Here is a 22,242-nt window from a genome sequence, read left to right as displayed (position 1 = left end):
TATTATTATTATTATTAACATAAAACGTGCCTCTACCACGCTCGTTCGTATCCTGTTAAGCTTTATTGTGAAAGAGTAAAGGGAAGTCGAATGTATTGAGTCGCGCTTAGAATAGGCGATACTCGTATCCTTGCAAAGGAATGTAGCTGCAGTAATATTTCTTTTAGGGATGGAGCTCTGACTAAAAGAAGATGACGGAACTGCACTTTCTCTTCTTCGACAACTCCGTGAGTATTTTTTGTCCATTGCCACTCGGGAATCATCATCCAATGGAGCCACAAATGTACGTCCGCAGAGGGGAACGCTAAGCTAGTGCGGACTGTGTCGCTAACATTTGTTACTTAAAACGGAGACTAGGGATAACGTTACCTTTATCTAGAGGTAGGTTAAAATTGGTCGAGGTTTGAGTTACGCTCGATGTTGTCAGAATCTTCACGATCATCGCAGTTTCTAATCGTTATTGTCCTAAAATTCTAAATGTGCCCAAACGAGCTAACAGTCCGTAAAGCCAATGCTAGGTGGTTACGTTAAAATTGAGTTCTGCCGCGACCTGGAATTTTTAGTAATAAAGAAATAAATATAGTGGAGAACTGTGACATTCCTAATGCTCTCGGACCGCTTCTGAGTGCGTTTACATAATACACATGTACTTCTCGGATGATGTCATAGATAATGTCATGATGCACCACTGGAGCCTTGAAGTGCCACAAGAGTTTGTTTCCGTTCATGTCATCAAGGAGAGTCTCTATTTTTAAAAATATAAAATACAGCGTAGTATTGACATCATTTCATGCTGTAGTAATGCTGTGTCTTGTGTTCTAACCCATAAGTCTACTATTACTTGCATATTCTGTACCAGTGCTGTTTACTTTACACTGCACAAAAAAATGTCAACCGCATCTGGGTTTGGGGGATTCCGGTTTTTTCATGGGCACCTCAGTAGTTGGCGCTCAGGGTACAGACTTGCAAACCGCCAACAACCTGCCCAGATATCTACTTTTGCCCCATTAAACTTTAAATGATGGACTATGAACTTTAGATGCATGGTTTGGCTGGTTAGCACTTCTTGCTTTACAGTGCAGAGGTTGTAGGTTCAAATCTGGGATCTTGCCTACCTTTGTGGAATTTGCGTGTTCTTCCTGTTCCTCCGTGCATTTTTCCTGGGTGCCCTGATTTCCTCCCATATTCCATAAGGTATTACATATTAAATTTAAAAAATCCACACAGTTTAAAATGTAGTTCTGGGGATATTGACAGCATTTCATTTTTATCTGCCATTTATACACCCATCCATTCATTTTCTTTACCCCTAATCCTAAAGGTCAAAGCTAAAATGGTGCCTGACCCATCTGACCGTGCAAGAGGTGGGCAGACCCTGGACTGGTTGAAGTTCAATCGCAGGGTGCACATTGAAAAGTAGAATATACTTTTGCAGCTATATTTAGAGTCAATCAATTGTTTTTCTTTTTTTGGAATATGGGAGAAAGCTGCTTGGTGTTTAGACAGAAAGGTCCGCAGTTTATAAATATTACCTTGATTGATTGATTGATTGATTGATTGATTGATTGATTGATTGATTGATTGATTGATTGATTGATTTTCATTTGTACTGTATTATAAAAAGAATTACTAATGAAGGAAAATGCATTCCCCTGATGTTCTGTTTTTTTTTTTTCTTTCCTCCCCCACAGATGATGAACAGCATGATGACCTCTTCTATTTCCAACTGGCCGGAAAACACAACAGCTCAAATATAGTTCTTACCAGATCAGAGTGTTGACAATTAACTTTTGTACCTATTAAGACTCCCCATTGCAATTTTTATAGAGTTTGTTGCATGATCAATTTATTCCGAAAAACCCCACTTTCCACCTTTTTGATCATATCATAAGTTTCTGACAAATTGAAAAATGTTTTCGGCGTTGAAAAAGCTGGTGGGGTCTGAGCCGGGCCAGCTCAGGGACAAGAACATTCCTGCTGGCCTACAGTCCATGAACCAAAGTTTGCAAAGACGCTTCGCTAAAGGGGTCCAATATAATAGTAAGCTTTCAAACAAACATTTCATTTTTAAACAAACTCATATACACACAATCTTCTTTTATGTTACATACATAGCCTATTTCTCCGTGCAGTACAAACACACCGAAAGAAAGAGTGTAGAATTCAAAATAAGTCACGGGAACATTTTTTTTAGAGGTGTTGTGTAAATTTGCTTTTCAAATACTCAATTAGAATATAAGCAAATTGGCATTAATATTTAAACTCCTAATGTGTTTTTTTTTTCCCACTTCATTTTACTCAAGTGAAAATCGTCATCCGCGGCGATCGGAACACTGGAAAGAGTACTTTATGGTATCGACTGCAGGGCAAGAAGTTTGTGGAAGAGTACATCCCCACTCAGGAGATACAAGCCACGAGCATTCATTGGAACTACAAAAGTGGGTGGTTTTTAACATCTTTAAAAGTCTAGTCAATGGTCAGTGTGTCTGTGTTGTTTTTTAATGTATTGCTCATGTGAACACATTTACATGTACTGTTGCCTTTTTATTCATTCCAGTGGCTCCATATCAAGGTAAACTAGTTCGATTTAGTCCAAGTTTGGTAATTGTTCGTTGTTGGCTTTGCTGTACTAGCCCTTGCCCTTCTTGTAGTGTTCTAAATAATAGAGCAGTCACTGAATCTGTGTGAGCGTATCATCATAATCTCTGTGTTAAACTTCTTCAGCAAAACAACACTTAGATAATTAAACCTCCTCTCATGTTTCTCAGCTACTGATGATGTGGTCAAGGTCGAGGTGTGGGACGTGGTTGACAAAGGTAAGTGGTGGTGAAAATGTGTGTCATGGTGTATTGAGCTTTTTGCCAAGTCTGACCTCATCGCCACAGATCAAACTGCTGAATCTCATGACTCCATGCGTGGTTGTTGTTTTGTTTCCTGTCCTCACTCATTTCTTTTCTGAACCCCTCGCGCTCATCTCAGGCCAAAAATATCCTCTTCCTGAAGGTGTAGGTGAGCGCCACTCTAGTGTGTAGAATTTCAACACTGTTGTGTGCTGTTGGTATGCTACACCGTCCTCCATTGTTATCTGAGAATTGATATTCTCGTGTTTTGCAGTTTGGCTACACCTTAAAGTTTGGCTGTTTTCTTGCTGTGTTTACCATAGTAGCCCAGATCATCTACACACTAACCAAGCTTACTGATACTAGTGATATTGGGTTACTATACTTGAAGCATAGCGTTTTGAGATGCATTGGTACACTGCAGTTCTGTAAGAAAAGTATGTACTGCTCTGCTTGCTCCACCCACAAACTCACCGAAAGCGAGAAGAGAACCCTACATTTGATGTAATCCCTCTTATATCTTGATCTTTCAGGCAAAGGCAAAAAGCGTGGAGACAATTTGAAACTGGAGAATGAGCCACAAGAGGTAATATTAATCACATGACTGTCATGTGTTAAGAACAAATAGCTTACTCATTGGATGTGGGTCAGTGATGGGGGGGGGTGGTTCTGCTAGGCTGTTACCAAATCAAATTGATGTGGCAGTTCTTATGTATTATCAATACTTTTATGTGTTGCAGTCAGATGAAGTAGCCCTTGACGCGGAGTTTCTAGATGTGTACAAGAATTGCAATGGAGTCATCATGATGTTTGACATTACCAAGCAATGGTAAGAATCGTAAGAACTGTGTCCTCACTTGAGGGTATACTAAAAGTTGTTTTTGGGAGTAGACGTAAATGTCCGCAATATGTTTTCAGGACATTTAACTACATCTTAAGGGAACTTCCCAAAGTTCCTACTCATGTACCAGTTTGTGTGCTCGGAAACCACAGAGACATGGGTGAGCATCGGGTCATCCTCCCTGATGATATAAGAGAGCTAATTGCTGGACTAAACAGGTAAATATCATCTCCGACCAAATGCCGCATCTCCTTAACACAAGACAATCACCTCAAGCGAGAAAGGTCAATTGTAAGAGTCTTTAGAAACAACAAAATGCTCAACTAAACACACCTTCTCATTCAATGCGTTTTCATGTTTCATTAATGTATTTTCTGGACGATTTACATTGTAGATTCTCACAGAACATGTGTAGTTATGTACTTCACAACCAAAAAGATGAAATAACTCAAATCATGTTTTGTATCTTCGTTCCTTTAAAATAAACAGCCCCCCCCCCCCTTGCCCTGATTACTGCTTTGCATTCTCCCAAAATGCTTCAAGAGATATTTCTTATCATATTATGATGAAAGTTATATGTTTACGATGCCAATCGCCCACTAAAACCAATTCTAAAATTTGTGCATGAACTCAATTATTAAAACTACATTTGTATTAATAAAATATGTTTACTGTAGCTACTTAAAATTCGCATTTTCATGTAGTGCATTCACCATAAAAAAGTCCTCATTTACATTTAGCTTGATTCAGGGAGCAGCAAATGCTGCTTATTATGTCTGTGTAGATTCTCAATCTTTTATTTCTGTGACCATACTCACCAATACAGAAAGAAATAACTGCTTTATCTTGGCAATGGGCGGGATAGTCCATTGTTTTCGGAGAAATGCACTAATTTTCATTTCTTCATTTTCTGTCTTATTTCTTAACATTTTAATCACGTACTACATGGCCACCCCACCCTGGGTGCAAACCACATACTGTAAAAATTGCGGCACCTGATCATGTGTTGGCTTCCTCCCGTGTCGTCACTACTAGTGGCACTTGTCTTTGTCCTTGTTTGTCTGTAATTTATCCATTTTTACATTTGGCACCTGTTTCTTGTATTCTTGCACTCTTGTACGCTGCTGTGACAAGAAGATTTCCCCACTGTGGGATAAATAAAGTTCAATCAATCAATCAGTCAATAAAAATAAAGATGGAACCATTTCCTTGTACAATTAAGATGTATTTCAATTCAGCTATTGCGCAGCACATGCCACAAGACTTACTTAGCGAAGCGTCAAAAAAATTACAAGCATCATTGATCATGAAAATTGATTCGTTTGGCTTTTACGCTGAGAAAACACCTAATTTTTTTTCCATCGAAGAAAGACTTGCATTGACTTTGAAGGCGGAGTCGGAAAGCGCGGAATATTGTAACGCCAGAGTTGCATGCTCCCAGTGCTTCCTAGTCTTATAAATGTACATCACATGTAACTATAGTGTTTACATGAGTAGTACAGTAGATGAAGTCTAGTGTATTTCTGGCTTGTAAGATTTGTCTCCTTGCTGAGTTGGAGATCCCACATCAGGAGGTGGTTTGATTAAAGTTCTGATAGTGGTGCAAATTCACAACCTTTTGGTCGAACTTAACGCATCAGCAGTTGCAGCACAACATACGCAACACACTCCATGCTTGTCTTGATGGAAGCGGAACATTAGTCTTCTGTGTTACCGGAATTTTATTTCGTGTTGGTTTTGCTTTCCATTCAAACAAAGGGAAAGTACCAACAAATTGTTATTTTACCTTATATTAATTATTTTAGTGTTGAGGCCCACTTGACATCAGATCTGGCTGAACTACTACATGGTTGTTTTGAGAAGCTTTCGTGTCAATGGGTAATTCCAGTCATATTACGGTATTTTCCGCACTATTAGGCGCGCCGGATTATAAGGCGCACCTTCAATGAGCGGCCCATTTTAAAACTTTGTCCATATATAAGGCGCACCAGATTATAAGGCGCATAAAATAGAAGCTATACTGCAACAAACTGAGATTGACTAGGGTTGCGGTATGCATCCACTAGCCAGCGCTCTGCATTATAAGGCGCACTGTGTTTTTTTTAGTAAAATGTAAGTTTTTAGGTGCGCCTAATAGTGCGGAAAATACGCTAAGTTGAATTGCCTCCTAGTAGCAAAAAAACACACTTGGAATTCTATTAGAGTAACAGATTGATACTATTCTTAAATAATAAGTGTTTATGATTTACACAGTGATCAATTATTACACATTGCCAAATGAAGAACTCTAATATAATGAAAATTGTTGTCCATTTAAAAGTTTGAAAGCTCTAAATTCAACTTGAAAGCACTGTTTTATATAATATAATGAAATTAGTTGTCCATTTAAGAGTTTGAACGCTCTAAATATAACTTGAAAGCATTGTGTTTTCCAGACCAATGGGATCATCCTACATCCACTATGCTGAATCCTCGATGAAGAATGGCTTCGGCCTCAAATACTTGCACAGATTTTTTAACATCCCCTTCCTACAACTGCAGGTAATCTTTTTCCCTCACTTGCTATTATTAATATGAACGCTTAACGATTTTGTTGCAGATTCTAAACTTTGTGATTTTGTGTATGCAGAGAGAGACCCTTCTGAGGCAACTGGAGACCAACCAGTTGGACATGGATGCCACCCTAGAAGAGCTTTGTGTGCAGCAGGAGACAGAAGATCAAAATTATGAAATGTACAAGTGCTCTCCCTCCCTCTTCTTGTGTTATGAATTTGTTGATAACGTCATTGTTGTAATGTATTTCAATTTCTATAGCTTCCTGGAAAACTTAGAGTCTCGCAATAAGGCCTATGGCTCACCTGGTCCAGCCAATGGTCAGAGTCCGTCCTCAGGCTCCCAGTCCCCCATTGTTCCTCCGAGTGGGGCCTCCACGGGAAGCTCCAGCCCAAGCACACCTCAACCCCCAATCCCTTCCCAGCCACTCTCACAGTCGCCTTCTGTGACGGCTTCTTCGGTCCCAGCTCTCGCTGCAGCCGTTGGCAGAGCAGCCTCGCCTTCCGCTGAGTTAAAGACTTCAGCGCAATCACCAGAACACCTTCAGTCCTCCATTGCGCCAGTATCAGCCCCCCAGAAACGCAGCTTCATGTCTCGATGGTTTGGGTCATCATCGCCTGTCCCTGAAGCTTCTGTTAGTGCAGCAGGTACGACTCCTCTATACCTTAACCCTGAATTGGTTTCTTTTTTGCATTTTACATCGGTGCAGTGTTCAAAAGCTGTAGAATTACTTCACATAAAATTACTTGACATGGTAGAAGACTCACTCTTTGAAGGAACTCTTTATTCAGTCCTATTTAGTTTTAAATCCAAGATTAATAGACATTTCTTGAATGAAAAGCTTGGATAACATATATATGAACACTAGAAATATAATACTGAAACTGCCGCTTAGATGTCTCATTGGAGTATGTTGAAAATTAGAAAATGCTACTTTTTATGCTGTTTTTTTTTAATTGACCGATTTTGCATGCGTGCACATCGTGTATATATTCTTATTATGCAAAACGTTTTTTTCAACGTTAATGTGACCTATAACATCTACAACTCACTTGAAAATGAAAAGAAATCTTTCAGAGTGGAATTCAAAATATAAACTAAGTTGTTTTCAGAAGTGTGCACACCCCTTTTTTTTTATATATATATATATATAGTATAAGTGGGCATTGGGTTTTCTTCATAATTAAGCAATTGTGTTCAAGCCATGGCAAAAAAGACTCAGCACACACACACTTGCCACTATTTAAAATACACCAGATTGACCCTATACCAAGTTCAGATACTTTATTAGTTGCTAGTGTTGGAAAAGCATTTGGTAGGTTTCTCAATCTTGCCGTCCACCTCTTTGCAGCCTACCTAACCAATTATCTTTTTTATCAATTTTTGGAGGGATGTACTGTTCACGGTGATGACTATCTTCACTTTTTCCATGGCATAGTTAATGCCTTGAAAATTCATTTGTTTCATTCTCCCAATTTATACTTTTGAACAAAGAGATCGCTGTGAAAGCTTTCACATACAAAACGTTAATCAGAGCACTGTGGTCCGACTGCACATAACGTATTATTATAAAGAAAATTTGGTTGTTCATTTCCCTTTAAAATGGTGGTAGGTGTGTTCCGACGTGGTTATTTGTGAGCACAGCCACCTCCTCAGTTAAAAGGGTGTGCACCTAACCACATTGTCAGTTGTTAATATTTACTTCCCCAATCAAATGTGGTTTTTTTCCCAATTTGAGTTGTACAGGTTTGGTCATGTGTATGGTGGAAAAAGTTTTGTAAGTATTTATCATTGTGTAATTTGTTTTATATACAAAAAAACAACTGGCATTTGTAAAAGGGTGTGTGGGCTTTATGTATTAACTAAGTAGAGGGTAGTCACAAGTCCTAGCCGGAGCCTGAGAAATTCAAAGACTGCAAAATACTCATAGTACTTGCGGGTATTAAAATGTCTGTTTCATTGCCACGTTTAGTGTAGGAAGACTGCAACACAGTTGCACTGCAATTGAACACTAACATAATCAACAAGAAGAAAATATTGTAACTATTATCGTGATTACTAGTGAGATGCAATGTTTTCCTCAGAGGATGTACCTGCACCAGTGTGTCCTACGGTAGTACAAAGCGTGGATGACTTTGTGCCAGACGACAGACTGGACAAGAGTTTCCTCGAGGACAGTTTGCCCTCAAAGACAAAGGTGCCTCAGCCAGCTGCAGCAGTGGACAGTGACAGGTGGGCACTTACTTTAACTTTTGGGGGGAATATTACGGTAGTTGTGATGGAATGTTTGCGCAATGATTTATATCAATATCGCTTATTGTTGTTACTGTTTTCTTTTATTTCAATTATTTCTATATCTGAAAAAACAATCATTATTTCAAAAAATTGCAACATTGCATTTTTATTTGGCGGTGTCCTTCAGTACACCCCCACCATTTAGGGGTAGATGAGCTGTAACCTAACAACCTGCTTTTGTTTTGATTAATACTGCTTGAGGGTATTATAATTTTCTGTATAGATGCCTGAATAGGATGCAGATTGTTTAAAGAACTACACACACAACTACATTCAATTGAATAGACATACTAGACAATGTGTATTTGGTTTTTCATTATCTATCTTAGTGATTTTGAAGACAGAGGAAACCCCATGGTGTCTGGTTTCCAGGACGAGCTTGATCCAGATGACACGGAGCCCAGTCTTCCACAGCCTAAAACGCTGCCTCCCAACAAAGACATCATTCTGACCAGTGATGAGGATGACCAAACACTAATAGCCCCTTCTGGTAAAAACCACCATGACCTGGACAGTGAACCTGAACTAAAAACGTAAGTCTTGACACATCACCAAACATGTTGACTGGCCTAATGCATGGTATGACAAGTTATCTTACTTTTTGCCTATAACTACCGTATTTTCCGGACTATAAGTCGCTCCGGAGTACAAGGCGCAATATTGGGGGGACTTTATTTGACAAAATCCAACACCAAAAACAGACATGAATAGGCAACAACAGGCTAAACAATACAGTAGGCTAACGTTACATAAAGAAACGAGGAACTGAGAACGTAACTAACGGTTATTAAAATAACTATAACATAAATAACATGTCTATCAAACCATCCGTGTCACTCCAAATCATTAAATCCATCGAAATCTCTGTCCTCTGTCTAAACAACCCCGCTGCTGACTCCGGACTGCGGCGCTGATGTCGGGCTCATTGTCAGTTGCGGTTCCAGTAATTCCACAGGCCTATATAACTATATATAAGCTATATATCAAATCACTATAACATAAATAGCAGTTTTATCAAACCATCCGTGTCACTCCAAATCATTAAATCCATCGAAATCTTTGTCGTCCGTGTCACTTATAAACAACACAGCTGGTGACTTCGGAAGTACATGCAGCGCTGTGGTCAGACTCGTTGTCAGTGGTGGCTCCAATTATTTCACAGGCCTAGTGCGCCCTCATGCGGTTTAAAGTGAAAGTAACGTGTGAAATGATCAACTATAATATAGTAAGTAAGTAATGTGTTAATAGTCAAGTAATAATGTGTTAATAATTTCACGTATAAGTCGCTCCTGATTAAAGGTTGCACTCCCGGCCAAACTATGAAAAACAACGTGACTTATAGTCTGGAAAATACGGTATATTTGCCATAAATATAAGTGCACTCAGAGAGTGATGGGAGTCTTTTTGTATTTGGCAATGAAAAATTAATTCTACACACACGAGTTCAACGTAAAAAGGTATGAAGGTAAGGTATGTCACATTCAGTCAGAGCAGTGCTTCTCAAATAGTGGGGCGCGGTGCTATTCCTGGGGGGGCGCGTGTGACCCTGGGGAACAGGCTTTTTTTTGGCAGTACTAGAATAAAGTGTAATTGCGCGTTTACTACAGCAGGGGGCAGTGGCGCTCTCATTGTTACTTCTGTCACGTTTGCGACAGTGCAACATTTTACGACTTACAAGACAAGTTAGGATAGTCACGGTGGGGAGGGGGGGCGCGAATAGATTTCTTCTTGCTAGGGGTGGGCGTAACAGAAAATAATTGAGAAGCACTGAGTCAGAGGTTAATTATAAATGCTGCTTCTTTGGCTAACAGGTACAGTATATCCAAATCAAAAAACTTTTTCGGAAAGTACAAATCACATGATTTATACAAGTGCAGAGAAGCAAAGTGCAACATACGACTAATAAGAATTTTGCCCCAAGGCATTATTTCAAATGTTTGAGAAACCGGGTGGCACATGGGGGACTGGGCGAGCACGTCCGCCTCACAGTTGACAGGTAGCAGGTCCAATGTTTGAGAAACGGGGTGTCCTACCCAGTGCCTGCGTAGGTTTTCCCCGGTTACAATTCCTCCCACATCCTAAAACATGCATGGAAGGCCGATTGATCACTCCAAATTGCCCGTAGGTGTGAGTGCAAGTGCGGATGGTTGTTTGTCTCTGTGTGCTCTGCGATTGGCTGGCAATCAATTCAGGGTGTCCTCCACCCACTGCCTGCAGACTGCTGGGATAGGCTCCGACACACCTGTGACCCCCATGGGGACAAGCGGTACAAAAAATAGAAGGAAAGAAGATATAATGACATTATCAAGTATTGGTAAATCTCTCTCTTTCAGCTGCATCAGCAAACCAAAGGTGGCATCTAAGGCGTTAGAGCCCAGTGACCAATCTGCTGCTCCCATCTTCCTCACTTTAACTCCAACACAAGAACAGCCCACCCAGCAGCATGGAAAAAAGAAAGGAGTCTTACCCATTGCTGGTGACTCTGACACTGACCCTGAGGGCCCCGTGGCCCAACAGATGCTCTCTTTTGTTGTGGATGACCCTGACTTTGAGTCTGATGCATCAGACACACCAAAAATAGTAAAGGTAAAGTATAACAGACTTAGTTGTACTAAGTTCATTTTGTTTTTACTTGTTAATCACTTCACTGGTTCTTTTATCTCAAACAAAATATTTTAGGTTGCATTACCTGACATGTTTCGGCTTGTACTTCCGCCTTCTCACTCTGATGAAGGCGGAAGTACAAGCTGAAACATGTCAGGTAATGCAACCTAAAATATTTTGTTTGAGATATAACAGACTTACTAGTATATCATAGATTGTAAAAAAACGTGTCTACAAACACCCAATGTCTTCACAGAGCTTTTTGTTCATGAGTAGGACAAAATTATCCTTGAGTAGGACAAAATGCTAAAAAAATTATTTACAACTATGAATGTGCTGATGAATGGGGTAAAAAATATGAACCCAAGCTTCTGTAGTGAAGGATGGATATGTATGTCACATATTTACTTGACGTTCCCAATGAAATCATCTGTCGCCCATACCCATAGTCCTACTGTTGTGTCATCCTCAGACTACATTCCTTGCCAGGGATGATCTATCTGACCTTTCAGATGATGACGTCCAGTCAGCCAAGGTGCCAAAACCTGTGAACCCCACTGTGATCTCCTTTAAACAAAAGGATGTGACTGATCTTTTTGGTCTTGGCATCCAAGAAGAACCTTCAGCAACCAAAGAGAGCAGTGAGGAGCACGAAGGCAAGATCATGGAAATGTTCCTTTTTGTTGTTACCGCAACTCCCGCAGCCTCATTGTTTATGTATCAACAGACTGTTGGTTTGTTGTAGTCCATGACAAGGGGACATTTCTGTTAACAAATTAAGACTACTAGGATAGGCTCTAGCACACCCGTGCCCTTATGAGGATAAAGCCGTTCAGGTGATGGACGGCTGGATAGAAATTAAATGAACTGCAGTGTTCAGCTTTACAGCAAACATTTAACTGAAAGGGCAAGTCTAGAAAGTGGTATACATATTACGGATAAGCTGGTTCCAGGACCCTTCACAGCTTTTGCCAAGTGAAACACATAAAACGTGTATCTGTTGGTGTGAGACGATTATTTGTCAATGGATACTATCCTTGCACATCACGCAACTAATGTTATTATATTCTTTGTTTTCAGAGAAAGAAAGCAAAAACTCTTCCAAAGACAAGAAGAAAAAGAAGAAAAAAAGCAAAGAGGTAAAGTTTTGCACAATCACACAAAAGGTTGCTAGTGCTTTAGTTTGATTAAATGATTTGATAATCCTGCTCCATTTTCAGGAAGATGAAAAGAGTAAGAAGAAACATAAACATAAGAAAAAGGAAAAAGACGAAGCTGTTGATGACAAAGAGAAAAAGAAGAAGAAATCGAGGACCAAGAAAACAGAAATGGATGAGTTGGAAGACTTTCTAGGAGGCGGGTTGAGTTCCACCAAAAGAGAAGATGGAGATTATGAAGAACTTTAGAATATCCTCTTCTATTACTAAAATGAACTTCAGAATAACCGTGGCAAAGAGTGAGATCACTACCCGGTTGCCCGACTTGTATGTGCACAAAGTTGTATCCCAAGCCATACAAAATGCAATACATGAGGCTACCAACAACCACCAAGTAAAATCTCAGACACTCTGGATGTGACACTGTTTGTTCTACTGGTCTGATTGGGGTTTCCTTGACTGCATTTACGTGGTGTCTTTCATTCTATTCAACTAGAAACAACAAGGAGACTACAAAATGACCTTCGGTACAGCTGGGTTTTTTTTTCTTTCTTTAATGTGATTAAACATTTGTGACGATTTGATACTCCTCAAGAAATCCATCTCCGGTTAGTCTCGATAATTAGGACAACCAAGACCATTTTGTCTCAATCTTGGTGTGGTTGGGATAATGTTTGCCAGCATGCTCCAAGTATCAAATGCCTCCCCTTTTGTCTCTGTACTTGTGCTTTGACGTGTCACACCACATTTTTTTCTTTCCAAGTTTACAACTGTAAAGTTAACCCATGCAACAATCTTCTTCTTTCCACCATTGAGTAGCATTTTACAGACTACTAACATTGGAGTTTTTCTTCAGGTTTTTTTTTTTTTTTTACAGCAGCACCTTCCATGAAAGTTATTCCAGCTGGTCTTTGTCATGCCACTCTATGCATGGGAAGATGGAAATATATGTGCATTCTGCTAATTTTGATGGTTATATGTACATAACTGACCTAAAACAAATAACCTTAAAAAAAAAGATACAATCATCAGTCTGTTTTGTATCTCATAGAAACAGCCGTTTAGATTTCAAATGATCTCCAGGTCAAGAGTTTTATAGTAGCCTGAATCAAAGGTCAGACCAGCACATGTTTTATTTGTCACAACTTTAAGCATTAGCTTATGTCTTTCATCTAATTAATGATTTCCATGCATGAGTACATACACTCTTGTCTACAGAATTGTCTTATGTCGACACCATGGTGGACCAACCGATTTAGTTGCCCTAATTCTAAAATTGGCTTGTTGTGTGTGACTGTAGCAAAACTGCAGTTGCCTGATGTTTCTGTGATCTTTTGAAGCATCTTGCAGAAGAATCATCACTCGACTTAAAGCTTTTCTTGCAAGCATTGTACACATCTAAATTCTGTTTTCTTTTGATGCCTTATCAGAGGTTACAATGACTGGTGTGCCGCTATGAACCATTTTAAGTGTTCTTAAATTCATCTTAGATCTGCAATCAGATTTGCACATTTGCAGCTGAATTTCCATTTATAACGGTTTTAAGATTGCAGTGACCTATTTACTAGGCTTCGTCTTTTGGTTTGTGTCCTTTCGTGTTTATCTGTCTCTGCATGTTGCAACATTTCCATTTCTAATGATCTGATTACTTGTTATGGTCTTGTTTTGCTACAAGGTGACACGGTTGTGTTAGTATACATTTTGGTGAAAACTCCAAAACAAAGCAGCTTTTCATATCTCTGTTTACATTGCAATGTTTTTCTCCTGTTCAATTGTTTTATTTCCACTTGTTTTAAGGAATCAAGTGACTGTCATGCCTGTATGTTTCAGGGCAGATTGGCTGCTTCTGATAGAATTTTACTGTATCATCTTAAGACTGCGTGTCTAAAATACCTGTCTTTCAAAACAGTGGAGTACTAGAAAAATTCTTTGTTTCCACCTCCTCGCCCACACTCCAAGTTTACACTCTATTGGTTTATTAAGTGTGTTTAAAACTCCACAGCTGCAACAAAACAGCATTGGTTATGTTTTTTTCCTTCTCCGATTAATAGAGGATAAATGCAGAAAGCAGTTTCAAGGAAGCATGAAGCCTGTATGTACAGCAAGAAAATAACTTATTATGAAATTAATATATGACAAGTGTCACTGATTTTCCATCAAGTTGTTGTCGGCTGGAAAAATGCGAGATGATCTCATATAACGAGTAATATTTTGTAGAACTGACATGCACTTTGAAACTGTTTTTTCCCCCCCAAGTATGAGGTTTCTTCCAAATTTAAATAGTGTAATTTAGAAAAAAATAATCCCATAATTTTTTCCCTACTTCTTAATGACATGTTCCATCTTTACACTGTGTGAGTTTGACAGTGTTGTCCAATAAATGCAAACATATTTCTGAATATGCTGCTTTTTTTTATGTTTTGATGTGACTGGAAAAAAAAACTGGAAGTTGTGGGTAGTTACCAGGGAAAGACCAGTGTGCTATCCAAGCCTAAACTGGGTGCTTCTCTGCAATGCACTGACAAATAAAATGCTTTGGTTAGCATAACATGAAAAAATAAAACATCAGTATCAGCTATATCAGCTGACTTTGGGCAAGGGATAGTGAACTGGTCACTAACTCATGACTGGGACTAGGACACAACAGAGAAACAACCTAAAGTAATTGTTAAAGGAACAGTGCTAACGTTTAAGTTTAACAATTAAGTCTGGAAATTCTTTCTGCAGCCGGTATTTTTCAAATTCGACTCGATTGTACCCATGCTTTACATGGGCCCACAAGTACCCGTCTTCTTTTTATTTATTTATTTTAATCTCTTGCGTTTTCCCAATGCAGTATTCGGGAAAGGTCGGAAGTCGGATATATCCCACGCCGATTTGCCAGTTCCGGAGATGAATGTAATCAAAGATGCCTGATTCCGATAGATTGTTTGTTGTTCTTGTCAAATTCATTTTTGTCACGGCCCGCATTGTTCTCAATAGTTTCCGTCGGGGGGCCATTATGACTGTCAATGCATATATTATATACAATATAGGCTACACAACAAACTGATGAATAATGAGCTTTGAAATCAGACACTTGTTTAAAAAAAAAAAAAAAAAATCTAATATTTTAAAAAGATGATTGGTCATAAAAAAATGCTAGCAATATCTGTAGTTTTTAAAAGTGAAGACAATTTGCAATTTTAGTCAATGCACAATGTCTTCGCGGGCCATATACCGTTTTTTCCGTGTATAGTGCGCAAAATTTTACTAATTTATTGTCCTAAAATCTGGGGTGCGCATTATACATGGGTACAAAAAAAAAAAAAAAAAAAATTTTTTTTTTTAATTTTTTTTTTTTTTTTTTTTTAAGTCCCAATGATCGTCACACACGCAGGGAGGCAATGGGTCCCATTTTTATAGTCTTTGGTATGGTCTTAACTAGGCTGGATGTAATTTTTTTTGTTGGCGTTGATTTCTCCGACTGCCCGTAAACGCACCACCGCGCTTCGTGCGCGCACGGGACAGCAAACGAGCAGGTGATCGAGCAAGCGTCTGATACGAGAGCATTGCGGTCGCATGGAGCGTGTTTGAAGTGAACAGCAGAGAAGAAAGGCAAAGTGTTGTGAAATAAAATGCACAGAACGGATGCGCAAGACACGTCAGCTATATAAAGAGCGAGAGTTGTTTTCTTCCTATTAGTTTCAATTCACAGTTTAATTAGCAGTTTCAATCAGCAAATAACAAAATGCGTATTACAGGTAATATTTTATTTCACAACACTTTGCCTTGTTCCTTTGGTCTCTGCTGTTCATCCTAAAACACAAAGGCGCTCTTTAAGCAATGCGACAGTGAGCGCCCGGCGCGCTGCAGTTGCGCGACCGCACCAAATTAAGCTCCCTGCGCAGTGCGCACTGAGGTCCACTTAAATTTTAGAAAGTACATCAGGACTTTAAAAATATCTTCTAAATTTCAGCGACGGCTCTGTCACACTAATCGACCAGCCCGGTGCAGTTGGGCGGTCGGCGGCGCGCTACGGTTGAGCGTTCTCTCGCACGCTTTCTCTCTCGCTCTCTCTCGCTCTCGCACACACGCAAACCGGATATCATACGGAGGCCGCCATTACAGATGCGCAGAACGGATGAGCAAGACACGTCAGCTATATAAAGAGCGAGAGTTCAGTTCTCTACCTAAATCCGTATTACAGGTAATATTTTATTTCACAACACTTTGCCTTGTTCCTTTCTTCTCTGCTGTTCACTTCAAACACGCTCCATGCGCACGGAGCGCGGTGGTGCGTTTACGGGCAGTCGGAGAAATCAACGCCAACAAAAAAAATTACATCCAGCCTAGTTAAGACCATACCAAAGACTATAAAAATGGGACCCATTGCCTCCCTGCGTGTGTGACGATCATTGGGACTTAAAAAAAAAAAAAAAAATAATAATAATAATTTTTTTTTTTTTTAAAATTCATAAAAATTGGGTGCGTATTATACATGGGTACAAGCTTTTTTCCAGCATCAGCATGCCATTTTTAGGGGTGCGTACTATACATGGGGGCGCACTATACACGGAAAAAAACGGTAAAATGATGTAGCGGGCTGTCTTTGGACCCTGGGCCTTGAGTTTGACACCTACTAACCCTCAAGATTCTTGATCCTCACAATACATTTTGACCTCCAGCAAACCGCTTTCATAATTTATATGAATAAAGGAATATCGTATCTCCAAAGATTTCATTCATTTCAACGAATAACTTCATTCAGGTGGATAACGGTATAACTTCACGCAAGTCAGTACCAATCACAATGTGCTATGTGAAGTTATTTTGAATAAGTAAATTAATGTAATCATAAGTAATAAAGCTAAATATTATTAAATAATGTATTGGCTTGTATACATTAAATATTGCCAGTCCGGGCTGTCTTTGTCTTTGAGACGTCACTCCACGGTCACCGTTGTGGAGTGACGTCACATCATGTGCTAGTATCAAATGCTCCTATTGGCCCGAACTTTGGCCAATGAAGAGCAATCTTGTATGGGGGATCCTTTCCATGTGGGTACTGGTAAATTGCTACCTGCTAGCCAAAAGAAAAAAACATGGTAAGGTTTTTACAAGTCATTCATATTTGACAAACGAAATACAATGTACTGTTGAACAAGCACATGTTAACACTCGCTTAAGTAGAAAACGGTGTTGGTATGGGTTTGTGTTGTCTGGGAAAGTCTCAAACTGTACGATGCAACTAATGAATCAACAGCCATGAAGCAAAAAAATATTCTATGGCTGCTCGAAGGGAGCATCTAGTACAACGTTAATCTCGTACCAACTAAAAACTATTGGTTAGCGACTAACAAACCAAGATAGTTTTAATCTTTTAAATTTTATTTGAAAGCAAAAAAGGCAATGTTTTCTGCGCGTTCAACAAACAGATTGCAAGCAATGGCGATGAAAGATTTCCTCATGAGATGTATGTACATGTTTTTAATGATCATACTTTACATTAATGTGATGGCATTGTTATGTTATTTTGATAGCTTCGTCGAGAAGTCAGACTGAGGCGCGAGTACTTGTATAGGAAGGCACAAGAAGACAGGCTCCGAACAATCGAAGAGAAGAAACAGAAGCTGAAGGGTGCTCTCGATGGTACGGATGGCATGCTCTTCATATCACCGGAATAGTGTAATGTATGGCATTGACCTCACATTTTCCCCATTCCTTTTAGAAAACTGTCTGCTTCCAACTGAGGTACGCAAAGATGCATTGCAGCTCCAGAAACTTTTGGAATATGATGATGATGGCGCAGAGGGTTAGTGTTACGTTAGTTAGTACTACTCCTCAAATGCTTAAACAATATTTATCCCAGTTAAGTTATATTATGACTTTGCCTCCCTTACAGGTGTCAGCTCACATATGGATGATGAGTACAAATGGGCTGGAGTCGAAGATCCCAAAGTCATGGTCACCACTTCCAGAGACCCGAGTTCTCGACTCAAAATGTTTGCTAAGGTTTGGTCCAGTTGTTTCTGAGAGATTCCTAAACTACTTAATGCGTTAACATAAAGTGCCGTAGCAGGAACACTATAGTAGAATAGACAAGTTAATAATAACATGACAATTTCGGTGTACAGTAGCTAATGTATTAAATGCAAATTCAATGTATCTTATGTTGGCACGCATTACGTATGTACAATGAGTGTGTCTTAAAATCTGGTTCTTCAACAGTAGATACTGTTAAAAACAAAACAAATTTTCAGCAGCTGCAGATTTAAAAATATATTTGCTCAATACTATTACACATGTGTATTGTGCAGAAATGCACATATTTGTTCCTATTTGTTCGCTTGCTCTAGAGATGTCAAAATTACCTGATTAATCAATAGTAAATCAATTATCAAAATAATTGCCTATATTTTATCAATTGGATAATCGTTTAGGCATTTTTTAACATAATGTCCTAATCTTTTCATTTTAGGCTCTCAAAAGTAATAATTTGTCTGGTCCTTCATGAAAACAGGCCAATTTATCTTTTTGTTTAATACAAGTAACATTTGAAAACATGTGCTCTTACTTTGGAAAACAATGACCATCAATCCTACTGGTGCGATGTTTCTTAAGGGTTGTTTTCAAGTCAAGTTTATTTATATAGCCTTAAATCACAAGAGGTCTCAAAGGGCTTCACATATACAAAACAAATTGACAATTATTCTCAAAGCATCCCCTGATCTTAAGCTCCTTTGTTTGTTTGTTTGTTTGTTTGTTTGTTTGTTTGTTTGTTTGTTTGTTTTAATTACTAAATAATACCAAATAAACAAAACAGCTGCTTTTACTTTGGAAAAAAATGACCATCAAACCTACTGGTGTGATGTTTCTTAAGGGTTGTTTTTATTTACTAAATGATACCAAATAAACAAAGATACATGGTTAAGAAACAGTAATTGGAGGATTGTTTTTAATACACTTTAACGAGAATAAAATGTTATCTGATTAATTGATGGAATAATCGATAGGATAATTTATTCTACAAATAAACCATAGTGACAGCCCTACATTGCACCCAGACGTACTTCACAAAATGAAGATGTGCCACCTGTTTTTCAATAAACACGTACCTTCTGTTCTGGCACAGGAGGTAAAGTTGATGTTTCCTGGAGCTCAACGCATGAACAGGGGCAACCATGAGATTCCTACACTGGTGCGAGCCTGTAAAGCCAACAATGTCACTGACCTTGTCATGATTCACGAAACCAGAGGACAGCCAGGTTTGTTAATTCTTTAACGTTCAACAAAAGAGATGTTGTAAAAAAAATGTTTCAGAACTGGTTTCACAAAATCGATATTTCAAATACAAACTTTGAACTACAAGTTACCCATTTGAAATAATCCCTCTGGAGTCTAACCTACTGTTTTAGTCTTCTCTGCCATGCCCTTTTACATTCGTTGAAAGATCTTCTGGGATGCGTTGCAGCTCTGTCATCTAGGCCGTCTTGATATGGCTTCAAAATGGGTCCCTTTAAAACGCCACTTGAGCTTGGAAAGAATTTAAAAAAAAAACTCAATGCCACATCTGGTGACTGGGCGGTTGCTTTAGCACAAGTTTTTCTTGGCCATGGATTGTCAGATGGTCAATACATTAGCCGGTGTGTTGTCATGTTGAAGCACCAAGAAGTTGCTCTGCCAAAACTCTCGCCTCTTCCTGCAAACAAGCAGGCTATTGCTGTTTTTTGCTAGTTAATTGTGTAGCTCACATTGAAGGGGAAAATTCATAGTTTAGACATATGGATTTTGTGGCACTTGTCCTGCAGCTTTTCTGACACATCTCAAGATATCACGTTTGCTTTTTTTGGGTGGGGGGGAACTGAAAAAAAATGAATCGAGATTTGTACAATTTCTGAAGTATCCTGAAATGCCACAAGATGGCGACAACGCCCTGTTTGTTAGAACAGCAACTTTACTTTCACACCTTGTACAGTGTTCCACCAGCAGTGCTCAAAATCTCACATTTGCCATGATGGAATAAGGATGCAAATCATTCAATCACATCTGAATCCCAATGCATCTAATCAGAAATTTCCCCCACCTATAAAGGTGAGGGTGCCCTTTTGAAGAAACCTAATCTGGGCCTCAACATTTTAAAAAGTTAGCAACTTGTATCCAACCTACTGCTTTTAATAAAATCAAGAAAAACTGGTTTTCAGAGCAGGAGTGGCAAACCAATCGGTTGCAATTGACTGTGGCAGACTGTCCCCAAGTAGACTGTGGGACTTAGGAGGGGAACGGTATTTGTGTGTGTGTGTGTGCGTGCGTGTTACTATTATATATTTTGTTAGTATACAGTGCTACAGCTTGCTCGTGCTATCAGTCATGTCTAAAGGATGTCAAGGACCAACGTTGAATTTTGTTTCATTCACAAGAGTTTCATTTAGGGTCAACATTCCCTCCAATACAATGTTATGCACAACTAATAAAATCCTATTTTTAAAATAGGATTTAAATAAAACTTTGTCACTATAAACCTGGTTTGAATGAAAGTACTGGCCGTGATCGTTTGTTCATCCATATTTGCAGATGGCCTTGTGGTGTGCCATTTACCATTTGGACCCACAGCTTATTTCACACTTTATAATGTGGTAATGAGGCACGATGTCCCAGACATAGGCACCATGTCTGAGGCCTACCCCCATCTCATCTTTCACAACTTCACCTCACGGCTTGGCAAGCGGGTGAGTACTCAACCATGCTCTGCTCACATGCTGCTGATAGTGTCTTTCATCATTTGTCCGTGAGCTTACCTAATTAATCCTTCTCGCACAGGTATCCAATATCCTCAAGTATCTTTTTCCAGTGCCGAAAGAGGACAGTAGGCGTGTAATCACATTTGCCAACCAAGAGGACTTCATTTCTTATAGGTCAGTATAGAGGTGTCCTCTCTTTTAAAAGAACATGTTGCATTATGTGCTATAAGAAGACGGAGCAGTAAGCATGTGTTTGTGCTTTTTTTTGTGGTTTTCTTTTTAACAGACATCACACCTATAAGAAAACAGATCACAAGAACATAGAACTGACAGAAGTAGGGCCCAGGTTTGAAATGAAGTGTAAGTATAAATTGAGCCTGGTTAAGAACTCTGGTGCATATTTTAATCAATCCTGTGACCCTGTGAAAGTTCAACCTGCTTTGAACTTAAACCATCATTTTTTTATCTGGAAATGTATGGGATATTTACTGTATTCACCTAAGAAAAAAAGGCTCAGTTTCATTTATTTATTATAATAAAAATAATGAGAATGGGCCTGCTTTTGGGGTGGGATTATTTTTCCCGCACCATCCGTGGAGATTTTATCCTTATCAAGGAATGTAACAAATATTACATATCTGCCGGTTTAGCTGCCTAAATGTTAGTGTAAAATGTCTTATCTTGTGTTATGTAGTTTCTTATAAGTACCTTTTACCCCTTTTGTTCAAACCATTTATGTTGTAATGCACGATCTTTTTGACATTTCCATGTGGAAAATGTTCTCTGACTTTAAATCCCCCTTTCTCTTTCTAGTATACATGATCAAATTGGGCACACTGGAAAATGAGGACACAGCAGATGTTGAGTGGCGACACCATGCATATACGCACACGTCCAAGAAAAGAAGGTTTCTCAGTGTCCAATCAGTTTAAAAAGATTTACTATAATCGAACTTTTGGACAGTTTATCAAACTGAACGACTGGATTGTTTTTTTGTTTTTGTTTTTTTAATCAGATGTATCATTGTTGAGCTCCCATTAAAAACAAGACAATTTCAATATTTCCACTGTAGATGTCAGCATTTGTCAAGTGATGATATCATTTGGACACTTCTTGGTTGCATGTCCTGTACTTTTTTAAAATAAAATGTATTGCCTATTTGCACATTTCTTGACTCTTGAATAACAGCCATCATACATTAAATGAAAAGTGTAATCGCCACTGTTGATATT

The 22,242-nt window shown here is 38.9% G+C and overlaps 2 protein-coding genes across 4 annotated transcripts; both read left to right on the top strand.

Annotated features, from left to right (window-relative positions):
• Nucleotides 1–74: 74 nt before the first annotated feature.
• Nucleotides 75–14,689, top strand: rabl6b (RAB, member RAS oncogene family-like 6b). Of its 3 annotated transcripts, none has more exons than XM_061278522.1 (17): nt 75–227; nt 1,692–2,040; nt 2,304–2,438; nt 2,769–2,816; nt 2,980–3,009; nt 3,374–3,426; nt 3,581–3,669; nt 3,759–3,899; nt 6,117–6,222; nt 6,311–6,414; nt 6,496–6,881; nt 8,319–8,466; nt 8,859–9,062; nt 10,863–11,115; nt 11,606–11,789; nt 12,214–12,272; nt 12,354–14,689. In XM_061278522.1, the coding sequence occupies exons 2-17, from the start codon at nt 1,911–1,913 to the stop codon at nt 12,537–12,539; spliced, it is 2,256 nt and encodes a 751-aa protein (XP_061134506.1). In that variant the 5' UTR covers nt 75–227; nt 1,692–1,910; the 3' UTR covers nt 12,540–14,689. The 3 variants fall into 3 exon arrangements, with proteins under 3 accessions (XP_061134506.1, XP_061134509.1, XP_061134507.1); XM_061278523.1 differs by lacking the exon at nt 75–227 and adding an exon at nt 247–381; XM_061278525.1 differs by lacking the exon at nt 2,980–3,009.
• Nucleotides 14,690–17,238: 2,549 nt separating this feature from the next.
• imp4 (IMP U3 small nucleolar ribonucleoprotein 4) lies at nt 17,239–22,168 on the top strand. Its single transcript, XM_061279612.1, has 9 exons — nt 17,239–17,377; nt 17,813–17,921; nt 18,001–18,084; nt 18,175–18,284; nt 19,405–19,537; nt 20,844–20,998; nt 21,090–21,184; nt 21,297–21,370; nt 21,824–22,168. The coding sequence occupies exons 1-9, from the start codon at nt 17,375–17,377 to the stop codon at nt 21,940–21,942; spliced, it is 882 nt and encodes a 293-aa protein (XP_061135596.1). The 5' UTR covers nt 17,239–17,374; the 3' UTR covers nt 21,943–22,168.
• Nucleotides 22,169–22,242: the final 74 nt, after the last annotated feature.

The sequence above is a fragment of the Syngnathus typhle genome, linkage group LG5 (genome assembly GCF_033458585.1).
Source record: "Syngnathus typhle isolate RoL2023-S1 ecotype Sweden linkage group LG5, RoL_Styp_1.0, whole genome shotgun sequence".
In the NCBI taxonomy this organism is placed as follows: domain Eukaryota; kingdom Metazoa; phylum Chordata; class Actinopteri; order Syngnathiformes; family Syngnathidae; genus Syngnathus; species Syngnathus typhle.
This window is presented reverse-complemented; position numbering and strand designations above follow the sequence as displayed.